Genomic DNA, 18604 nt, shown 5'->3' with positions numbered 1-18604 from the left:
TGTTTTTTTACACACATAGATTTTTATATATATATATATCTATATCTATATCTATATCTATATATATATATATATATACTTTATGTTAATTGAAGGGCAGAGAAGTGTTGGCCTTGCTCCTTCCTCCTTCCCTCCCATCTTTCTTCCTTCTTAATTTTTTTTTTTGAACAAAATCTCATTTATCTCAGGCTGACCTCAAACTAGTTAGCAGAGGATTCTGAATTTCTGATTCTCTTGCTAACATCTCTGGAGGGCAGCTATCACAGCCACACACTGTGACACCCAGCTATGTGGTCCTTGCTTGGGCTGTGTACTGGCTGGTTCTGTGTGTCAACTTGACACAAGCTAGAGTCATCAGAGGAAGGAGCCTCAGTTGAGGAAATGCCTCCTTGAGATCCAGCTGTAAGAAATTTCCTCATTTAGTGATCAATGGAGGAGGGCCCAGCCCATGGTGGGTGGTACCATCCCTGGGCTTGTGGTCCTGGGTTCTATAAGAAAGCAGGCTGAGCACGCCATGGGAAACAAGCCAGTAAGCAGTACCCCTCCACAGCCTCTGCATCAGTTTCTGCCTCCAGGATTCTGCCCTGTTTGAGTTCCTGTCTTGACTTCCTCCAGTGATGAACAGCAATGTTGAAGTGTAAGCCTGATAATAAACCCTGTCCTCCTCAACTTGCTTTTTGGTCAGGGTGTTTTGTTGCAGCAATAGAAACTGTAACTAAGGCAGGCTGGAAGCCAGGGTTTCCTGCAAAGCATTTCTTTCAACAGAGCAGTACTTATGGAACACATCCAATTCTACATGTTACCCTTCCCACTTGTGATACTGTTACATTTTCTAGCTTTATAAAAACTGTGTGGCCTGTCGTTTTTTGCTGTTTTTGAGACAAGCTCTCATTATACAGCCCGGTAGACCTCAAATGTATAGTCCTTCTGTTTCAGTCTCTTGGATGATAAGATTACAAGCATGTCCTACCATGAACTATAATTTTTTAATATTAGAAAAACTTAAATTTATAACAATAGCAAATTATAATAATTATTATTATTGGCATAGTCTTCCTATATAGCTTTTGCTGGCTTGAAACTTACTATGTAGCCTGGCCTCAAACTTGTGGCTATCCTCCTGTCTCTGCCTTCCAAATGCTGGAATTATAGGCATATATCCCCACACTTGGGTACATAGCCTGTATGTTTAAGATTTAACTTAATTTTACTATTTTATGTATATAGACATTTACTAGCATGTATGTCTGTGTACCATGTGCATGCCTGGTTCCCATGGAAGTCAGAAGAGGGTATCAGATGCCCTGGAACTGGAGTTACTGATGGATGTGAGGTACCATGTTGGTGTTGAGGATTAAACCCAAGTCCTTTGGAAAATCAGCCAGTGCTTTCAACTGCGGAGTCATCCCTCCAGCTCCCTAACCTGTACTCCTGCAGTCTTTGCTCATTTAACCTTATCGAGGGGCTCACTCTTAAGGAGTTTCTGGAGTTTATCTATTGCAAATTGCAACATAATGCATATTTCTGTATGTGAGTTCCTCAATGTCTTTAAAAGGATCAAGTTACAGAATTATAATTATCTGGACGAACATGAAGCCCTGGCATCTTCTGCCTACACTGTAAATAGTTCTCTCCTCCAAGTGTTGTTATGTGAGACCCCTTCCTTAATACATACTGATTTTATTTAAAGAAGATTTTACCTTTTAAATTAGAGTAATAAATACAGTGATCTACAGCATTTAATAGCATTTACGTCTGTACCTTGGGCAGATGCCTACACAGCTCTGGGCAGAGGCTAGCTCAGCCCGTTGTGGTCATGCCAGCCAGAGTTGTCACGTATGGAAGTGCATCCTACTTTTAGCTTTCATTTCCCTCAACTCTTCAGCCTCAAGCCCTTTTATTGAATTTCTGGTTTTGGTTTTTTTTTTTCTTGCAGATTTGTTTCTGTTTTTGCTTCCATCTTACATTTGGGAACGTTTCCTTATTCCAGATACTTCTTCTTTTGAGAAACATGCTTCTTCTTTTTTTAAACATGTATTTGCCTACTTGGTTTTATATCCCTCAACCCTAGAATCCTGGTTCCCTTTTGGCATTCTCATTCAAGATATGTAAGTTCTGGTTCTGGGAATGCATCAAATGTACACACACACACACACACACACACACACACACACACACACACCTGCTCTGTGTTTTCCCGTGTCTCTTTCCCAACACCAAGAATTAAAATGAGCTCTATGGGGCAGGGAATATGTCTATTTTCCCTAGAATACTAACCTAGCATAAGTTCTCAATAAATGTTTGTTGAAAAAAAATTTAACAACTGTAAAGATTTTTCAAGCCATCAAACCCCAGACTCTGTCCCTCGACTCCAGGTCTTGGATTAGATCCAAAATGTGTGTTCAGGCTATTTCTCTGTTGAGAAAGATGGACTCCTCTATAGGCCCAGGGCTTAGGCTTTTCCCTTGGAGCATGCAAGTATAAGTGAAGGAGAGGTAAGGGGTCCTTGTCCATCACCGCATGCTTTGAGTGATGGACACTCAATGGGGATGGTACCAGCCAAACATAGGTATTTAGTTGGGTTTTCTGTCCTTGTGCATTTTGACCTCTGGCACTTGAATACCCACTTGGGGCCTTCTTGTACTCTATAGTCATTGTTTCTGTGGCTCCATGTAAAGTAGTTCCTGAAATGTCAAGCGAGAGCAGAGTGTATTGGAATAATCCATGCAAGCTTAAAGCAGTACCTGGCACATAGTTGGTGGTTCCATTAATAAATTAATACGTAATTTGGGGCAGTTACACCTGCTTGTGCTGGACATGTCTGTCTGTTCTGGCAAGCAATCTCCTGTTATAGCTCTGATCTCAAGTTCTGAAATAAGATGGGTCTTGAGATCCTGTCCCAAGGCCTTAATTAATATTGTACTTACATGTCAAGGCATATCCAAGCTTTTTTCTTAGACCTAACTGACAGATTCACAGTCACATTTACAGAAAGGAATACAGACTCTGAGTTTGAAGAGAGTTCTCAGCAGTGGGACAAAATGAACCTCAGAGTCCAAAGTAGCATGTAAATAGCTTATTCTGGAAAGAAGTTGTATTAATTGCTCTTCTTGCTTCTGTGCCAGAATCCTGACAGAAGCAACTCACAGGGGCAGAGGGTTGTTTTGATTTTGAGTTCCAGAGGTTGAAATCCATCATCAGAAGGCATGGTGGCTGCAAGGGCTTGGTCTGTGTTGGAGGGAGTTTGCAACGGCTGCTTCTTTGCATTGTGGTAGTCAGAACTCCACCTGAGGTAGAAGCAGAAGGCTCAACCCAGAGCCAGAAGTGAATATCACCTTCAAGGCTTGCCACTAGGAGACCCACCATCTCCAGGCAGGCCTTGTCTTCTGTATATTCTATGGCATCCCTAAAAAATACCATCAGTTGTCCAAACTGAACACCAAGTGTTCAAACACATGAGGCTGTGGAGCATATTTTAGACTCAATCCATAACATCTCCACCTTGGCTCACATGGACTCATGGTCATCACACAATGCAAAATGCATTCCATTAAACTTCAAGAGTCCCTGGCCATAACAGTCCAATGTCCAGTGTCTTTTATGAGATGAAAGGCAAACTCTTAGCTGTGAGTCCCTATAAAACAAAATTTAAAAACTTACATACTTACAAAGGTAGAGGACACATTCACATTCAAAAAGGGAGGAATGGAGCACAGCAAAGAAAGAGCAGACCAAAGCTAGGTCAAAGTCCACCAGGGAAACGTAAACCCTGAAGCTCCATATCTGGCATCCTGGATACATGGTGACATCACGTGTGCTCCCATGGATTTGGGGAGGCTGTTTCCGTGGCCCTTGCTACCTAAAGCACATATGGCCTCTTTCTTGGTTGCATTCAGTGCCTGGAGTTTTCTCAGCAGATGCTTCATCTTCCTGGCAGCTCCAGTATCCTGGAGTCTACACTGCAACCTGAGCTTTGTTACACAGCAGTTCCACTCTGACCAATCTTGATATACATCACTTGGCTTTCCCCCACCAGAACCTTGGTACAAGCCTCACTGGCTCCTAGACTTTACATTCTGCCTGTCTGCAAAGCCACCAGCTTTATGGACACTGCCGAGTTCTGCTGCTGGGCCAGGATAGAGCCATACCCCCTTGAGTCAGGGTTTCAGCAGGCTCTGAGAACCTGTGCAGATGACTCTGGAGAAACGCTTTCCCAGTCTGATGAGACAAAGTAGGACACTTGGTGTTCAGTCATTCTTGCTTTTAAATGGAAGCTTTTCAAATGGGCTTTTCGGTTTATAACTTGGAGTTCTTGATAGAGAGGGCCTCGCTCTCGGTGATCCTTCTCTATTGTCCTAGTGCAAAGTCTGGGGTTACTCTTTAATGGAGCTCATCTCTTTAACTGTTACGGCTGCATTGTGCATACCCAGTTTCCCCACAACTGTAAATGCATTCATGCTGCTTATCAAATTGCGTGTTTTCCACATCTTCTGTTCCTTTTCTTTGTTTTTGATTTCTTACAGGGAGTATGGCTATGTCATGGCCTAGATGGTATGCTGTCTTGAAAATTTCTTCATTAAATGGAATGTGAATGGGCTCTATTCCCATCCCCAAGAGTCATTGTGCTCTGAACCCCCTTGAGCCTGGCCTTCACCATCTGTATGCAAATACATGGGTTTGGGGGTGGGGAGGCATTTACATTCAATCTATGATAGAAGTTTCCGTTTCTGCTGAGAATGGTGATTTCTTTGAGGGTTTTCTTGAGTGAGAAGAGAGAGTGCTGCTGTCTAGATAATATTGTCAAAGCTTAATGGCTTTGGCATATGAGGCATTGCAGGCAGGGAGCTGGGACTCTTCACCTGCAGGCAGACATGGGCAATAAGAACATTGGACGTGAACAGATTTCTCATAGAAGATCCGTCATCCCATAGCTAAAGGTACCCAACCCATAGCTCCTTCATATACAATCCTCCTGTTTACTTTTATCTTAGAGAGATTATTCTTGAGGGAAATATATTTATCATTCTCCATGCTTAATAAACTGAATAGTCTTATAATAAATACACAAGTGTTTCTGCCACTAAGAAAATCACTTCAGCATCTGCTGTGGAATAACCCTTTTGTATACTGTGCGTATGAATTACTCTCATTGGTTAATAAAGAACTGACTGGCATATACCTGAGAAGGAAGAGATTGAGCGGGAGAGCCAGACTAGGAGGATGCTGGGGAAAAGGAGGCAGAGTCTGTAGTCGCCAGCAGACACAGAGAGAAGCAAGATGGGCATGCTGTACTAAAAAAAGGTACCAAGCTATGTGACAAAGCATAGCTAAGAAATATGAATTAATTTAAAATGTAAGGATTAGGTAGTAACAAGCCTGAGCTATTGGTCAAGCATTTGTAATTAATATTAAGTCTCTGTGTTGGTTATTTGTGAACTGGTAGGTGGAAAAGAAATGTCCACCAACAATCATCCTTATCTTTTCAATTATTTTGGAGAGGAAAGGAAAACAGATGAGAAAATACCCCTGTTTCTGCAAAGCACAAGTGGTGAAGGGATAAGCCATACATCTTTGGGGTTTGGCAGGGAGGATGCAAAGCAGATGTAATACAGCCAGAGAAAGAAAATCTCCTTTCTCCACCTACCTGCTGCTTAGTAACAGCAAGAGTCTCTACCCATGACCCCTTTCCTCCTGTGCATAGCACAAGCTGTAGATAGCCCTTCTCCTCATCCATGCTCTAGACAGAACCCTTCTGCTTTTCTTTATCAATCCAATCTAGAACCAACCTTCCTACTCTATTTGTTCCAGATCACCAATCTGGGCTTCTAAAACACTGTTTCCATCTATTTCCTTTATTTTTGGTAACCTCAAGTAAAGCCCTGGAAAGCCTCAACATGTCTAGTATCACAGGCAGGGAGTGAGGACTCTCCACCTGTAGGCAGACATGAGGAGCTGGCAGGGGTCTGTCTTAATACCAGGGACTGAGAATCCCTCAGTGTAAGAAATGTGAATCTGAACATGAACCAGGAAAAGGGATCCACAGTTAAGATGAGGCTCAGCTGTGAAGGTTCTTACCGATTTGGGGATCTGCACAATGGAATAAAGTGTGTTTGCTGAGTCCTCTTCCAGCCTTGTACCCTATTAATAAGCAACAAACAAACACAGTTACCACTTAACTTCTAAATCACATAGACAAGACTAGGGAGGCACACAATCCAGAGAAAGCAAAGGATATGTAAGAGAACATAGAGAGATGAAAAATGAAGGTTCTGGGGTAGGCAGAGAAGTTCTGTTGTTAGTAACTGCTGGAAAAATGCATATTAATCAGTTTTAAAGAAAGTCATTGTGTTTTTATTCACTTTCTTTATTGCATTATTTTCTGTATTATGTTTCAATGAATTTCAAAATATGTGGAGATATCTCATGAACTATGAGTCTCCTAAGGTGGCTAAAGGCTAACATGAAATTATAGGATCAATGTTGTAAACTGACTTATCTAGCAGTTGAAGGTCTCTTGAAGAAACAGCAAGGACCACCAATGAACCAAAATAAAGCAATGCCAAGAAAAACGACTCATGGTTAGAGAAAAACATCTTGGGTTAGTTTAAGTGTATTTCCTGACCATGCAGGGCAGACTTGCAGTTTCTTTAGGTGTAACCTGAGCAAGAGAAGAAAGAGAGGGAGACAACGTGATACATTTTGACTCAGTGAGTTGAGCAGGCTACAAAGTGGGCCAACTTCAACCTCCTGTGAGGAAGTAAAGACAGGCTACAGGGCAGGCCAGCTTCCAACCTCCTGTGAGGAAGTAAGGACTGCTGTGGTAAACTACATAGAGGAAGAGGTGATTCATGTAACTGCTCACGTGAGTGTCACAGGTTTGGGGCAGAACAATTTGTTCTAAAATTCACCAACTTCTGCATAGACATGAAGTAAGGTGTGGGGGAGGCAGACTGACTGAAGTTAGAGACTCTACTTCTTAATCTCCCTTCCTTTTTCCATGCTACCCAATCTTGTAGGGGGTAGTCTCAAGTGAAGTAAGAAAAACCTTGGAGAGATGGATCTGATCCCAGAAAAAAAAAATGGAAAAAGACTCACATTAACGTAAGGGATTGTGTCATATTCTGTATTCTCTTCCAAGTGGGGACAGAGGTTGGGCTTTTCCTGGTGGCTGTCCACTCTCTTCATGTCATCCTTGGAGCCTAAAACCAGACAGAATTAAAGCCTGACTTTCTTACCACTCACCATCTACCCTGGCCCACTAAACCTGGCTGATCTACTCAGGGTGACCAACCATCCTAGTCACTCTGAAATTGAGACACTTCCTAGGACAGGGAACTTTCATTGTTAAAATGGAGAAAATCCTGGACAAATCAGGATGAATTAGCCACCCTGTCACTCCACCTCTCAGTCTCCAAATCAAGGCGACCAAAGTGGGAAGCAGAAGAGGTCAGGATTGTTCCCAGAACGCCTCAGGCAAAGGCATTCTCAAAGACTATCTCAAAGTCTGCATTCATACTCAACTATTGCTGCAATTTTTCCTCCACAGTCTACTCTTGCCCACCATGGATAGTACTGGTAGGGAAGGGGGTAAACAAATGAGGGTTGGGGACACAGTGTGGGGTACACTGTAGAGAAACAGAGAAAGGCTTATCCAAGAGGAATGTGTCCAGCCGGAGGTGAAGAGGAAACAGGAATCTTGATGTTGATTGAGTAGAGAAGACAGGCTGGTTGGGGCCTCTGAGAGGGATGAGGAAAGGAAGGGCAGGGAGACCACTGTCTGCTGGGCAGGAGCAGAACCAGCAATGTATGACCTGTGTCTTCAGAAGGGCCACATCCTTCTGAAGGAAGGACAGGAGTAGGTACTAGAGGGGGACCCTGTCCTCAGGAGAGGAATCAAGGAATACGCTCTCTGCTTTGGAGCTAAGACATAACAGCCAACTGTGCACTTCTCTCTGTGTATGTATACATATATGTGTGTGTGTGTGTGTTCATATTCATGTGTGAATAGGTGCAGGTGTGTGTGTACATGAGTGCATGTGCATGTGTGGGAAGGGCAGAGGTCAACTTTGGGTGTTGTTCCTCAGGTGTTCTCTACCTTGTCTTATGAAACAGACTCTCAATGGCTTGACAATAACCAGTTAGGCTAAGATAACTGGCCAGTATAAGCCCCAGGGATCCACCTATCTCTGCCTCCCCAGTGCTGGGATTACAAGTGTGTGCTACTACATCTGGATTTGTTGTTGTTGTTGTTGTTAATGTGAGTTCTGGGGTTTGAACTCAGGTCCTCACACTTGTATGGCAAGCACTTTACTGAATGAGCTCTTTCTCCAGGCATTGACTAGGCACTTCTTAAGGGAAGAGACCATGACCTCTTATCTTTATATCTTTAACACTAAATATTGCACACAGATTGAAGTATTGCGTGAGAAACAAAAGGGAGAAAATATATATGAAGTGAAAAACCATACATGATTTACCTTTTCTTTTCTCTGTCCGCATAGTAAGAAGGATGACAAACACCAAGAAACTGAGCATGATGAGCAATGGTATGATGTATATGATGACCCTAGATGAATTTAGATCCTTGGCAGCATCTTTAAAGAGAAAATGAGAGGCATGAGGAGGGTGGATGTGTATGGTAGAGTCAGCTAGGGAAAAGGACCCAACTCTGACTTTCCTCCCAGCTGGTGCTTTCCCAGAGGCCTCTAGTTGACACAGAGCCTGTTTCCATAGGGACTGGGAGCTAAAGAAGATATATTTCTCCAACCAGAGGCTCTGGAGAGAGAAGACTGTCACCTTCACAGAGGTTCTGGACAAAGATGGGGGTCGAAGAACTGTGGCTGATGGGATTTCTGGCCATGCAAATTAAGGTCTTGTCTTTCTCTCCCAATCTCCAGGAGATAGGGAGAACGGCACCATCATGAATCTCACTGACTTCCTGCCCTAGGGCTTTCCAGCTATAAGTCACATTGTCTCCTCCTCCTTCCATGGAGCATGTCAGGTTGGTTATGCAGGTGCCGTTCTTGTCTTGCTCATCCATGGTGACTTTGGGCCTTGACAGATGCTCTGTGAAAAAGATAGTACAATAGAAGATGGAAGTTCATCCTGAGCTCAGCTTTTCTGAAGTATCTTCCATACCTTGGATCTGAATCTCCCTGGGAAGTCCAAGAAGGGTAAGGAAGCAACAAATCAGAGCAGAGTGTCTTACTCTTATCTGAGACAGAGACCTCTTAAGTCTGCTTGGCCCAGCTATATAGCAAGAATAACAATTGCAGCTATTACAGCAGAAATAATCACGCAACAACAATGTAGTGACACTGACTAAGCCCCGTTGGGGGCCAAGCAGTGTGTTTACTTGTATTTCACATGTCATCTAATCTTTAGACAGAAGCTTCCCATTGCTTGTCCTCAGACTTCCGTGAACACACTTTCCTTTCGCCTCTCCAGGAGAAAACAGTATTGGAGTAACACTTCTCACTACTTTGTGCTCACTCCTTTATGTTTAGAGGATCAGCAAATAGTTTATTGGTGAGATGGGGAGAGTCTGGCATTCATTATCTAGCCTAGAGCTTGGTCCATTAACTATTTCTGTTCAAATACCTTTTCCTCTTCATCCTTCCTCCAGATAGATTGTCTGCATATTATCTAATTTTTGCTCCCTTCTACAGTGTCTCTATGGAACTTAAGCCTGGATCAACGTGTGTCACTTAACTCCTGTAAGCAAGTCTTGGGTCCCATCTCCTGGCTTCTCCCATACTGTGGTTCAGTACACAGGACAACTAACACTTCTGGTAGAGATCTGAGTGATTATTTTGTAAGTTTAACTCCCCTGAGTGGTATCTCTTTTCTCCCTCCCTCTACTTTTCTCTTTCTGTTGCCCAGGCTAGCCTCTAAACCCTGAGCCCAAGCAGTTCTCCTATCTCAACCTCCAGAATAGCTACAACTACAGGCATAAACATGGCTGGATCTTATTTTTGTTCTGATTTTTCTGTCTATTTCTCAGTTGCTTAGAATCTGTAGGGGAAGGAACGTAATTAATTTGTATCTAATAATCTTCTTAAGGTAGACACCATTGTCCTCCATATATACATAGAAACTAAGACTTTAAAAAAGTAACTTGGCTAAGGCCATGCACATAGCAAATAATCAATCTTGGACTTCTATGTGTGTGATAACCACTTTTGTTGTTTTGTTTTTGAGACAGGGTTTCTCTGTGTAGCTCTGGCTGTCCTGGAACTCACTCCATAGACCAGTTGTCCTGGAACTCAGAGATCTGCCTGTCTCTGCCTCCCAAATCCTAGTATTAAAGGTGTGCTCCACCACTCCCTAGCTGATAGCCACTTCTTAGGTTGCCCATGGTCTACACTGCACAACCTCTTATAGAATCTCAAAGTCATCAGAGACCTTATGGGTCAGTTACAAATCATCAGTGCAGGAATTTTCTGCTCACTGATCCTTGCTGGGTGATTACCCAGTCTTGACTTGAATATCCCCTGTATCAGGATGCTCACTACATCTACATGCCTACCATCCACCATTAGAACTGAGCCTGCTTACCATAGACATACAGCACATACTCCTGGATGAAGGGATACTGAAGTGATGGACTATTAATCTCTGCACGGTAGACGCCTGAGTCATTCTTCTTCAATTGGCTGAGTTCCATGGAGTAGCTTCCATCTGGAAAGACTATCCGTTTTCTGTTATGATTTTGGAACACTAGGACTTTGTCCTTAGCTATGACGGCAAGAGAGATTGACCTGAAGTTCCATATAATACTCTCAACATGTTTTTCTGTGAAATTCAGAGGGAAGGTCACAGATCCACCAAGGGCACCAATCACCTCCTTCAGAGTTCCAGAAGTTGCTGTTACTGCAGACACAGAAAACCACAATGTAAGCTCTTGCCACAAATTACCAAGTCCTTTGGGTTCTTGGAAGACCCTGAGAAATGTCTCCAAGTTCAATACAAACAGAACCCCACTCACACAAAAACATCGACATTAGAGCCTTCTGCCTGCAAAGTCACCTGCTGCCACCACACTACATTCGCAAGAGACACTCAGCTGAGTAGACCAAGCTCTTGGTAATCTTGAAAGCCTAGCTCCATACTGGACAGGTTCCTGTGTGGAGACAACTAAGGAGCTTTCTATCTGAGTCTCTTAGGAAAGCCAGATTACTCCAGAGATAGTTCAGCATGAAGTTGATGAGCTAGGCTGCCCAAACCAGGGTGAATGGTTCACAAGCATAAATCAGGGTAATGGGGGCAAAACTCTAGGTTTGTAGTGACAGCAATAGCTGGCACATCTAAGGATGACTTCTCTTCCTAGTTTATGATGTGTTAGTAGACTCAGGGTCATCCCCACGAAAAGCTTTCACCTGCTTGCATAACATGTTTGTGTGGAAGAAGGAAAAGGGTGAGCCTGAGTGTTGGGGAGCACTGCTTGGGATGCTCACCTCACATGCTAGAAATTGCAGTAGGGTTTTCATTCCACAAGAATTTTGTTTGCTTGTTTGACACAGCCTCAGGTGACCCTGTAGAGCCTGGTTCTGAAGCAGTCATCACTGCTCATGTGACTGCACATGAAAGAATGACTCTTAGTGGAATCTCCAGAAGTGGCCAGTTAAGTATTTCCTGTGCTGGTAACTGGGTGACTGCCTGTAAAGGTCTAAGGGACAAAGTCTGGGGCTAGCAAAGGGCACTGAGGTACTTTGGAATGGGACAAAAAATTTAAAGCATGAACTCTGAATTTTCTTTAGCTGTTAAAGTTCTTAGAAGAGGAATTTTTATACTTTCATCATACAGATCAGGACCTACTCCCTTAAGTACAGGTCTGGGGGACCTTCAAAAGTACTGGCTTCCCTTCTTTAGAAAAAAATTTCCATTTTCAAACATTTTCCCCTATAATTTATCAGTCAGTGCATATATGCTTTGGATCCCTCCAATCTTGTCAAATTATCTAGTTAAATAATCTGAGTTTTCAAAAAGCCCCTACTTCCATAATACAAAGGCTAGAATGGTTTTAGGCTGACTTGACTTTAATTATCTCAAAATATGTAAAAACAGTGCCAATAAAAGTTACAGACAAAAATAAAACTTATTCTGATTTTTTTGACCAATTGATGCATTCATTCTTTCATTTCAATGTCAGAGACAGAAAGGGTAAATATTTTGAAGTCAGGTAAAGATTGGGTATCACTTGTCCCCCAAGTGGGTCCAATTCCTGGACCTTCAAGTAATTTCATTTTTATGTTAGTTTGAGGGGAGATGTATTAGTCCTTTTTATGGCATGTATCAGTCCTTTTCTGAAGTAATAACAATGCTTGAAGCTTGATACTTTAAAAAGAAAAGAGGTTTACTTAATTTACAGTTTGGGAGGTTGAAAATCAGAGTGTGTGCTAAAATACCGTATGTGAAGCCTTTGATGAAGATTCTCTTGGTTGGGTCACAAGATGGTGGAGAAAGAGAAGGGAGACCAGTCGTGTGCAGCAGAGGCCGAGAACAGATTGGCTTCACCACAACAAATCTGCTCTCAGGACATTCAACTTACTCCAGCAAAGTAGAAGTAATTCTTTCTCAGCATGGTACCCTCGTCACCTAACACCTTCTGCTAGGCCTCATCTATTAAACATTTTATCACCTCAACCTCACCACAATGGGGACCAAGCTTTTAGTATCAAACTCATGGGTGTGGCAGACCACATCTAAACCATAGCAAAGTGTGTAAGGGAGAAAACGGAGACTATGGCTTTAGTGTGTTACATGTGTGCATGTGTAAGCCCGGAGGAAACCATCTTTTCACTCTTTCACAGTAGGTTTCTGTTTTCTCAGGGGTAAATGCCACCAGATGTGTGTAATGTGGATTAAGTGTGAGGGAAGATTGGAAATTCACCGTCCATTGTTAGAATGAAGAGTGGACGATGACATGGGGCAAAGTACTCCATGTGACAACTACCACCAGTTCTCTCCCTCCTGCCCTCCTCCTCCTCCTCCTGCTCCTCCTCCTCCTCCTCCTCCTCTTATTTTTCCTTTTCTTTTTCTTTTTCTTTTTTTAAACTGGCTTCAAACTTGCTATGTAACTAAGCAACCAAGAATGGCCTTGAACTCTTTTTTTAATTAAAAATATATTTTAGATTTTTAAATTTGAGTTTATGTGTATGTATATATGTATGTATACCATGTGTTGGCCTGGTGCTGCCAAAGTCAGAAGAGGGCATTAGATCCCCTGGAACTGGAGTTACAGATGGTTGTGAGCCACCATTGTGGGTGTTGGGAGTCACACCCAAGTTCTCTGCAAGAGCCACAAATTGCCCTTAACCCCTGAGCCATCTCTCCAGCCTTGATCTTCCTGCCTCCACCTCCCACGTGCCACCATACCCAGATCACTGTTCTATCTTAAGTGTATCTTCAGGATGGAAAAAGAAGTTAGCTGAAGAAAACAGCTCCCTGCCATTTCCTAAATAATGGGTTAATGAACAAAGAGCAGGGTTGGTAAATTCCAACCAGGTGAGTTATATTATCCCTGTGACTGGGAAATGGGATCTAGAAACCAGAGACGTTGAAAAAAAATGTTCAAACCTGAAATGAAACTTTTTTTCTGTCTTCACCACCTCCAGCTATGACTCTACAGTTTGCTCATCTTTAAGCAGATCATATTTGCTGGGCAACTTTTAGGAACTAAAGATAGAACTGAGGGCATGGGCAAGATGGTCATGATTCTTGCACTCACAAAGTTGTGAGAGATCAACAGTTAAGCAACTACATGTGCTATGAGAAGGGAAGTAATGAGTGCTGTGGGAATTCCATGGCAGGGCTTAACCTGACCTGTCAATCAGAAGACTCTAGAGTCTAGACTCACAAGCATGCCCAACCTTTTAACACAGCATCATGACAATCATCTGAAAAATTTGCCCTAGAGAGCACCATTGTAGAGTTACTAGAAAGATTACACAATGCTTTAAGTACGTTTCCAATTTTGAGCTGGGCCACATTCCTAGCTTTCTTGGGCTATATGTAGCCCACAGGTTATAGGTTGGATATGTTTGCTAGAGAATGTATTACTACCAATTCCTTCCTGAAGATCCTTCCTCGGATGCCACATTCCCACCTGTAGCCAGGAATGGTGTGGCTTCATTCCTCTGTGTCCACTTCACCTCTTAGTTCACAGCAGCCAAGAGGTTTCAGTAATCTGATAGCACTCAGCCTGAGTGATATTCTCCTCTGGCACAGTAATTACCTTAGAGTGGTCCCATGACCTGAGAGAAGCTTGGGGCTTTAGCCCTAAGGCCAAGATAATGATATAAGGCTGTGGAAGATACAAAACCTACTTGTTGTCACTGGACAAGTATCCAGACCTCTTCTCTTTCCGGAACCTCAGTTGTGTGTGTGCGCGAGCGCATGCATCGTACATGTATGTGTGCGTGGGAGAACATGCCATGGTGTGCCACATGGAAGCCAGAAGACAACTATGGAGTCACATCTCTCCTTTCAACTTTATGTGGATTCTGGGGCTCGAACTCAGGTGGCTAGACTTGCATGGCAAGCGTCTTTACCCGCCAGGCCATCTTGTTGGCTCCCTGGTTTACTTTTGATTTTATGCTATTTTTGTGCTTCAGCTTTTCTTGTCTCTCTGAAATCGATCTTATCCGAAGCCTGTTTAAAGCCACACCTCTGGAATGGCTTGGCATTTGCTTTCCTCTGTTTTCACTTTAACTTTCCAAAAAGAAATGTCCCTGCTGGGTGGTGACTGGGCATGTCTCTTTTTTTGTGAATTAGCCAATGGCTACAAGTATTAGGTCCCAAATTACCCTGTGACGGCATCACTGTGCCCACAGAAAGATGTGCTGGCTTCTCTTCCTACCCGGATGCAGCAGGATAGAAAAGGGCTCTCTGTCTTCAGTGGGAATCAAGGGACCCAGGATCCATTCTGTCTCCTCCACAGTCACAATTCCAGAGACAAACCCTTGGCATCTGTAAGCGAATCTGATGGGCTTACCTTTGTTGATCTTCAGAACAAGCTCAGGAGACAAGAGTTAACCCATGCTATTTTATAAATGAGGCTACCAGGGCTGAGCAACTTTTCCAAGGCCACAAAAAATGGCAGGGGTGTAGCTCATTGGTAGAGTTCTTGGTGGATGTGCCTGAGGCCCAAGTTTGAACCCCAATTTGAGAGAAAAGGAGGGGCAGAGATCCTCCATCTCAGAGGCCTGTGTTTTGATTTTTATTTTATTTTATTTTTACATTTATCATTTTGAGTTTTAGTTCTCCTGATACTTATAGGAGGAAAAACACCTTCAAGTCCCTGGAGTTTGGGGAAGTTGAAGTGAATGTGGATCTGAAAGCATTTTGACCAATACAGAGCAGTCTGAAGCATGGTGGGAGGAACCAAGAGCAGAAATGCGCTTTGAGAAGGCTTCCCATTTTTCAAGTTTCTTTTCTGAAACACGGGTGAAAATAGTTCACAAAACTCAGCAGTGGACGACCTCGTAGAAAGACAAGGGTTCGAGCACCACTGCACATCTCCCAGGCAGCCTGCCTGGAGGCGGGGAAGGCACTGGACCAGGAGACTGCTATCTGCCTTTCTGTCTCTGGTGTCAGACATCATCATCTCTGAGACACACTTCAGAGCAGAGTAAGGCTTCGTCTCATCTTTTCACTTCTCCTTCTTGTTACATTCCCCGGGAAAGGTCAAAAGTTCAGTGGGATGAAGGAGCAAAACCAAGAGATGCAGCAGCAACCCCCCACTCCCATCCCCGGGAGAGTAGGCAACCCAGGAAGAAAACACAGGGGCGGGGCCTGGCAAAGCTCAAGAGCCTGTCAACCCAGTCCTTGAGAATGCCCCAAAGGCACCAGCACATTGGACCTTCCTCTTCGTGGAAATCAAGAACAGAACATCTCAGAACTGGGAGGAATCTTCAGGGGGTAATCACTAATCTGATTCCATTCCATTTCCCAGATGGGGAGACTTGCCTGACACACTCAGCCTGTCTCGTTTGCATCGAAGTCCATTAGCACTCTGCCTCTGATTTGTCTCCTGCTTCTCCTTTGTCTTTCTCCTGGTTCTTTGCAGTGGTCCCCCATACCCCTCACCAATCTTTGTTTTCCTTAAAACCGTTGTATTACTTGATCATTACAAGATACCCAGAGGAACAGACTGTGGTCCTTTTATCCTGATGAGAACATCAAGGCTGCGAGAGCTAGCCTCGTGGCTCCTGTCAAATTGTCCAGAGTGGGACCCCATTGGTGTAGCCAAGTCCCCAGAATTGTGCTACCTGTTCCTTGAGGGTCTTTCCAGCCTACCTTGGCCTTCTGTACCTGGAGAAGAAAGAAATCCCATCTGGCTCTTGCTGTGAGAGACTGAGTTCAAATGCGTTTTCACTGAACACCTTTCCAGTGTCAGGTGTCATGTTGATTAGCATTTGGTGTGCTGGGGACAGTGCCAGCTATGGAAACTCGGTTTCTGCTTTTCCTTGTAAATACTGTGTGATCTTACCTATGAAACTCAACCTCTCTCAGCCCAAATTTCCTTATCTTTAAATCCCTGTCTTTATGTAGATTTGTAAGGAGATGGTACATAAAGTACCTTAGAGTATTAGGAACTTAAATGGCAATTATTATTGAATTAATTTGCTTTTGATATCTTAATTTAAAGCATCACACAGTAATTCTGCAAGTTAGTTTTAATTATCTGTTATTCACAGAAAAGCAAATTTCAAAGTACAATGATGCTTTCTCACAGCAATCCAGTACCAAGTTAAACTAGGATTCTCACATCCAGGGTCTGTTCTGCTTCCACTGCTCTGCCCTTTGGAGGTTCTAGGACAATCTCAGACTCTTTTCAGCCATGGGAAATGTAACACCAGACTGCCCACAGGCTACTGGAATAGAGTAGCAGGGGACTCAGGTTACATACCCATGGAGCCACACACACTTCAGGTGAGCACCTGGGCTTTTCAGAGCTCTGGCATGCCCTCCCCCATCTCCTCTTTAAATTCTAATTCTGATCCCCATTTCGGTTCAGGTAGTAATTTTAGAAACAAAACTGTTTTAGGGCAACCTACTTAGGGCCAGGTGCTTCCTTGCATTGCAAGCTTTGGTGAATTCAAGAAGGAGTGACAGTCTGTGGATTTGAGTCACTTAGTATGGTCTGGTATGAGGAGGACAGGATTGAAAATGCTATGTGGTTTTGGAGCAAGTTATTTCTGCTAGGTTTATTGTGTACAGATATGAACTATGAAAGCCCCTCAGAGAGAGAGAGAGAGAGAGAGAGAGAGAGAGAGAGAGAGAGAGAGACCTCATGACTCACATGGTGGTATCCCATGTGTCAGAGAACACTGAGTAGAGTAAAATCTTTTATTACCATCATACACCTATGACAAGTCATAAAGGCCCTCAGTCCTTCACATGAGAGAACACTGAATACCTATAATTAATTACACAAAGTGCCTATAATTAATTAATTGTCTAAATAGAGGCAGATTGGATTGCTTGGGTTAAGAGAAAAAAACTAAAATGATTGCTTCCATTGATCTCATTCTTATGCACCATCATTAAATCTATTTAGAAACATACTAATTAAAATATATTTATGAATAACTATACAGCTGTATAACTTTACTTCTAAAGTTGTTCTCAAAAGGAGGGAAAGCTGAAAGAGAGACCCCAAAGCCCAGGGTAGCTTTGACATTCTCCACTTAACTCACGACAGATCTAGATCAGAACACAGGTCTCTAAAACCCAGCCCCAATTATTTCATCCTCTCCTTCCCATTCAGAAGGGGCTTAGTTCCAAGAGCTGTTTCTTTTCTTCTCCTTCCAGATATCAGTGGTTAGTTAAAAGCAACACTAAATGAGGCAGAGGCTTCAGAGCCTGGGATTAGACCTCAGGATGAGGAGGTCAGGAGAATGGGACAAGATATGGTTAGACTCACCTGGGAGCTGACAGAAGACAGAGGTAAAGATGATGAATGTTGAGAGACCAGCCATATCGTTTTCAGGTTGCCAGTCAGTCAAAGGAACAAAGCTCTCTCTAACGCATCAGACTTTTCTGGCCCTCCTCTGCTTGAGCATAAATTAGGTAGGAGGAGTCATGTTAGAAAGAGTTATGTTTTATGTCACAGTAGTATTTCCAAATGGAAAGAAAAATAATTGATAAGACTCTTATTTTCTATTACAGGTAAAGAAGCAAACACTTTGTAGGAATTTTTAAATAGAAATGGTATGCCTTTTTATTTTACCTGTTAGGTTTTTTTTTTTTTTTGGATTTTTTCTTTCTTTTTATTTATTCTTTGTGTCTATTACATCATGAATCTCCATCCCATTCATTTCCCTGTCCCTTCATATCCACCCTCTGCCCCTGCAACCTCCCTCCACAAAATAAAATAAGATAAAATTTAAGAGAAAAAAGAAAGATTTTTAAAAAGAGAGAAAAAAGAAAATGAAAGAGAAGGAAAAAAATCAATCACGTCACGGAGGCTGCAGTGTGACACTGTGAGTCACGCAGTAAACCCCTTTTCCATACAGCTTTACTTGCAAGTCTTCACTGCAGGGTCATTGGTCTGACTCCAGGCCTCTGGTCTCTGCCACACTATCGATGCTGGGCGTCA

The 18604-nt window shown here is 42.9% G+C and overlaps 1 protein-coding gene across 2 annotated transcripts; it reads right to left on the bottom strand.

Annotated features, from left to right (window-relative positions):
• Positions 1-1766: 1766 nt before the first annotated feature.
• Positions 1767-18019, bottom strand: Slamf7 (SLAM family member 7). Of its 2 annotated transcripts, XM_059280572.1 has the most exons (7): positions 17930-18019; positions 10558-10872; positions 8797-9066; positions 8478-8594; positions 7096-7199; positions 6076-6138; positions 1767-4859 (listed from the first exon to the last, which is right to left on the bottom strand). In XM_059280572.1, the coding sequence occupies exons 1-7, from the start codon at positions 17982-17984 to the stop codon at positions 4788-4790; spliced, it is 996 nt and encodes a 331-aa protein (XP_059136555.1). In that variant the 5' UTR covers positions 17985-18019; the 3' UTR covers positions 1767-4787. The 2 variants fall into 2 exon arrangements, with proteins under 2 accessions (XP_059136555.1, XP_059136556.1); XM_059280573.1 differs by lacking the exon at positions 7096-7199 and having other exon boundaries at positions 4801-4859.
• Between the last annotated feature and the right edge of the window lie 585 nt (positions 18020-18604).

The sequence above is a fragment of the Peromyscus eremicus genome, chromosome 15 (genome assembly GCF_949786415.1).
Source record: "Peromyscus eremicus chromosome 15, PerEre_H2_v1, whole genome shotgun sequence".
NCBI classification, from domain to species: domain Eukaryota; kingdom Metazoa; phylum Chordata; class Mammalia; order Rodentia; family Cricetidae; genus Peromyscus; species Peromyscus eremicus.
Note: the sequence above shows the minus strand (reverse complement) of the source record. Positions and strands in the feature narration are given on the sequence as shown.

Coding starts and splice junctions, on each gene's coding strand:
- Slamf7 (XM_059280572.1), bottom strand. CDS start 17,984: ATGGCTGGTCTCTCAACATTCATCATCTTTACCTCTGTCTTCTGTCAG. Junction 9,067..10,557: donor GTATGTGCTGTATGTCTATG/GTAAGCAGGCTC, acceptor TCTTTTTCACAG/AGCATCTGTCAAGGCCCAAA. Junction 8,595..8,796: donor TGTCCAGAACCTCTGTGAAG/GTGACAGTCTTC, acceptor TTCTCTTTAAAG/ATGCTGCCAAGGATCTAAAT.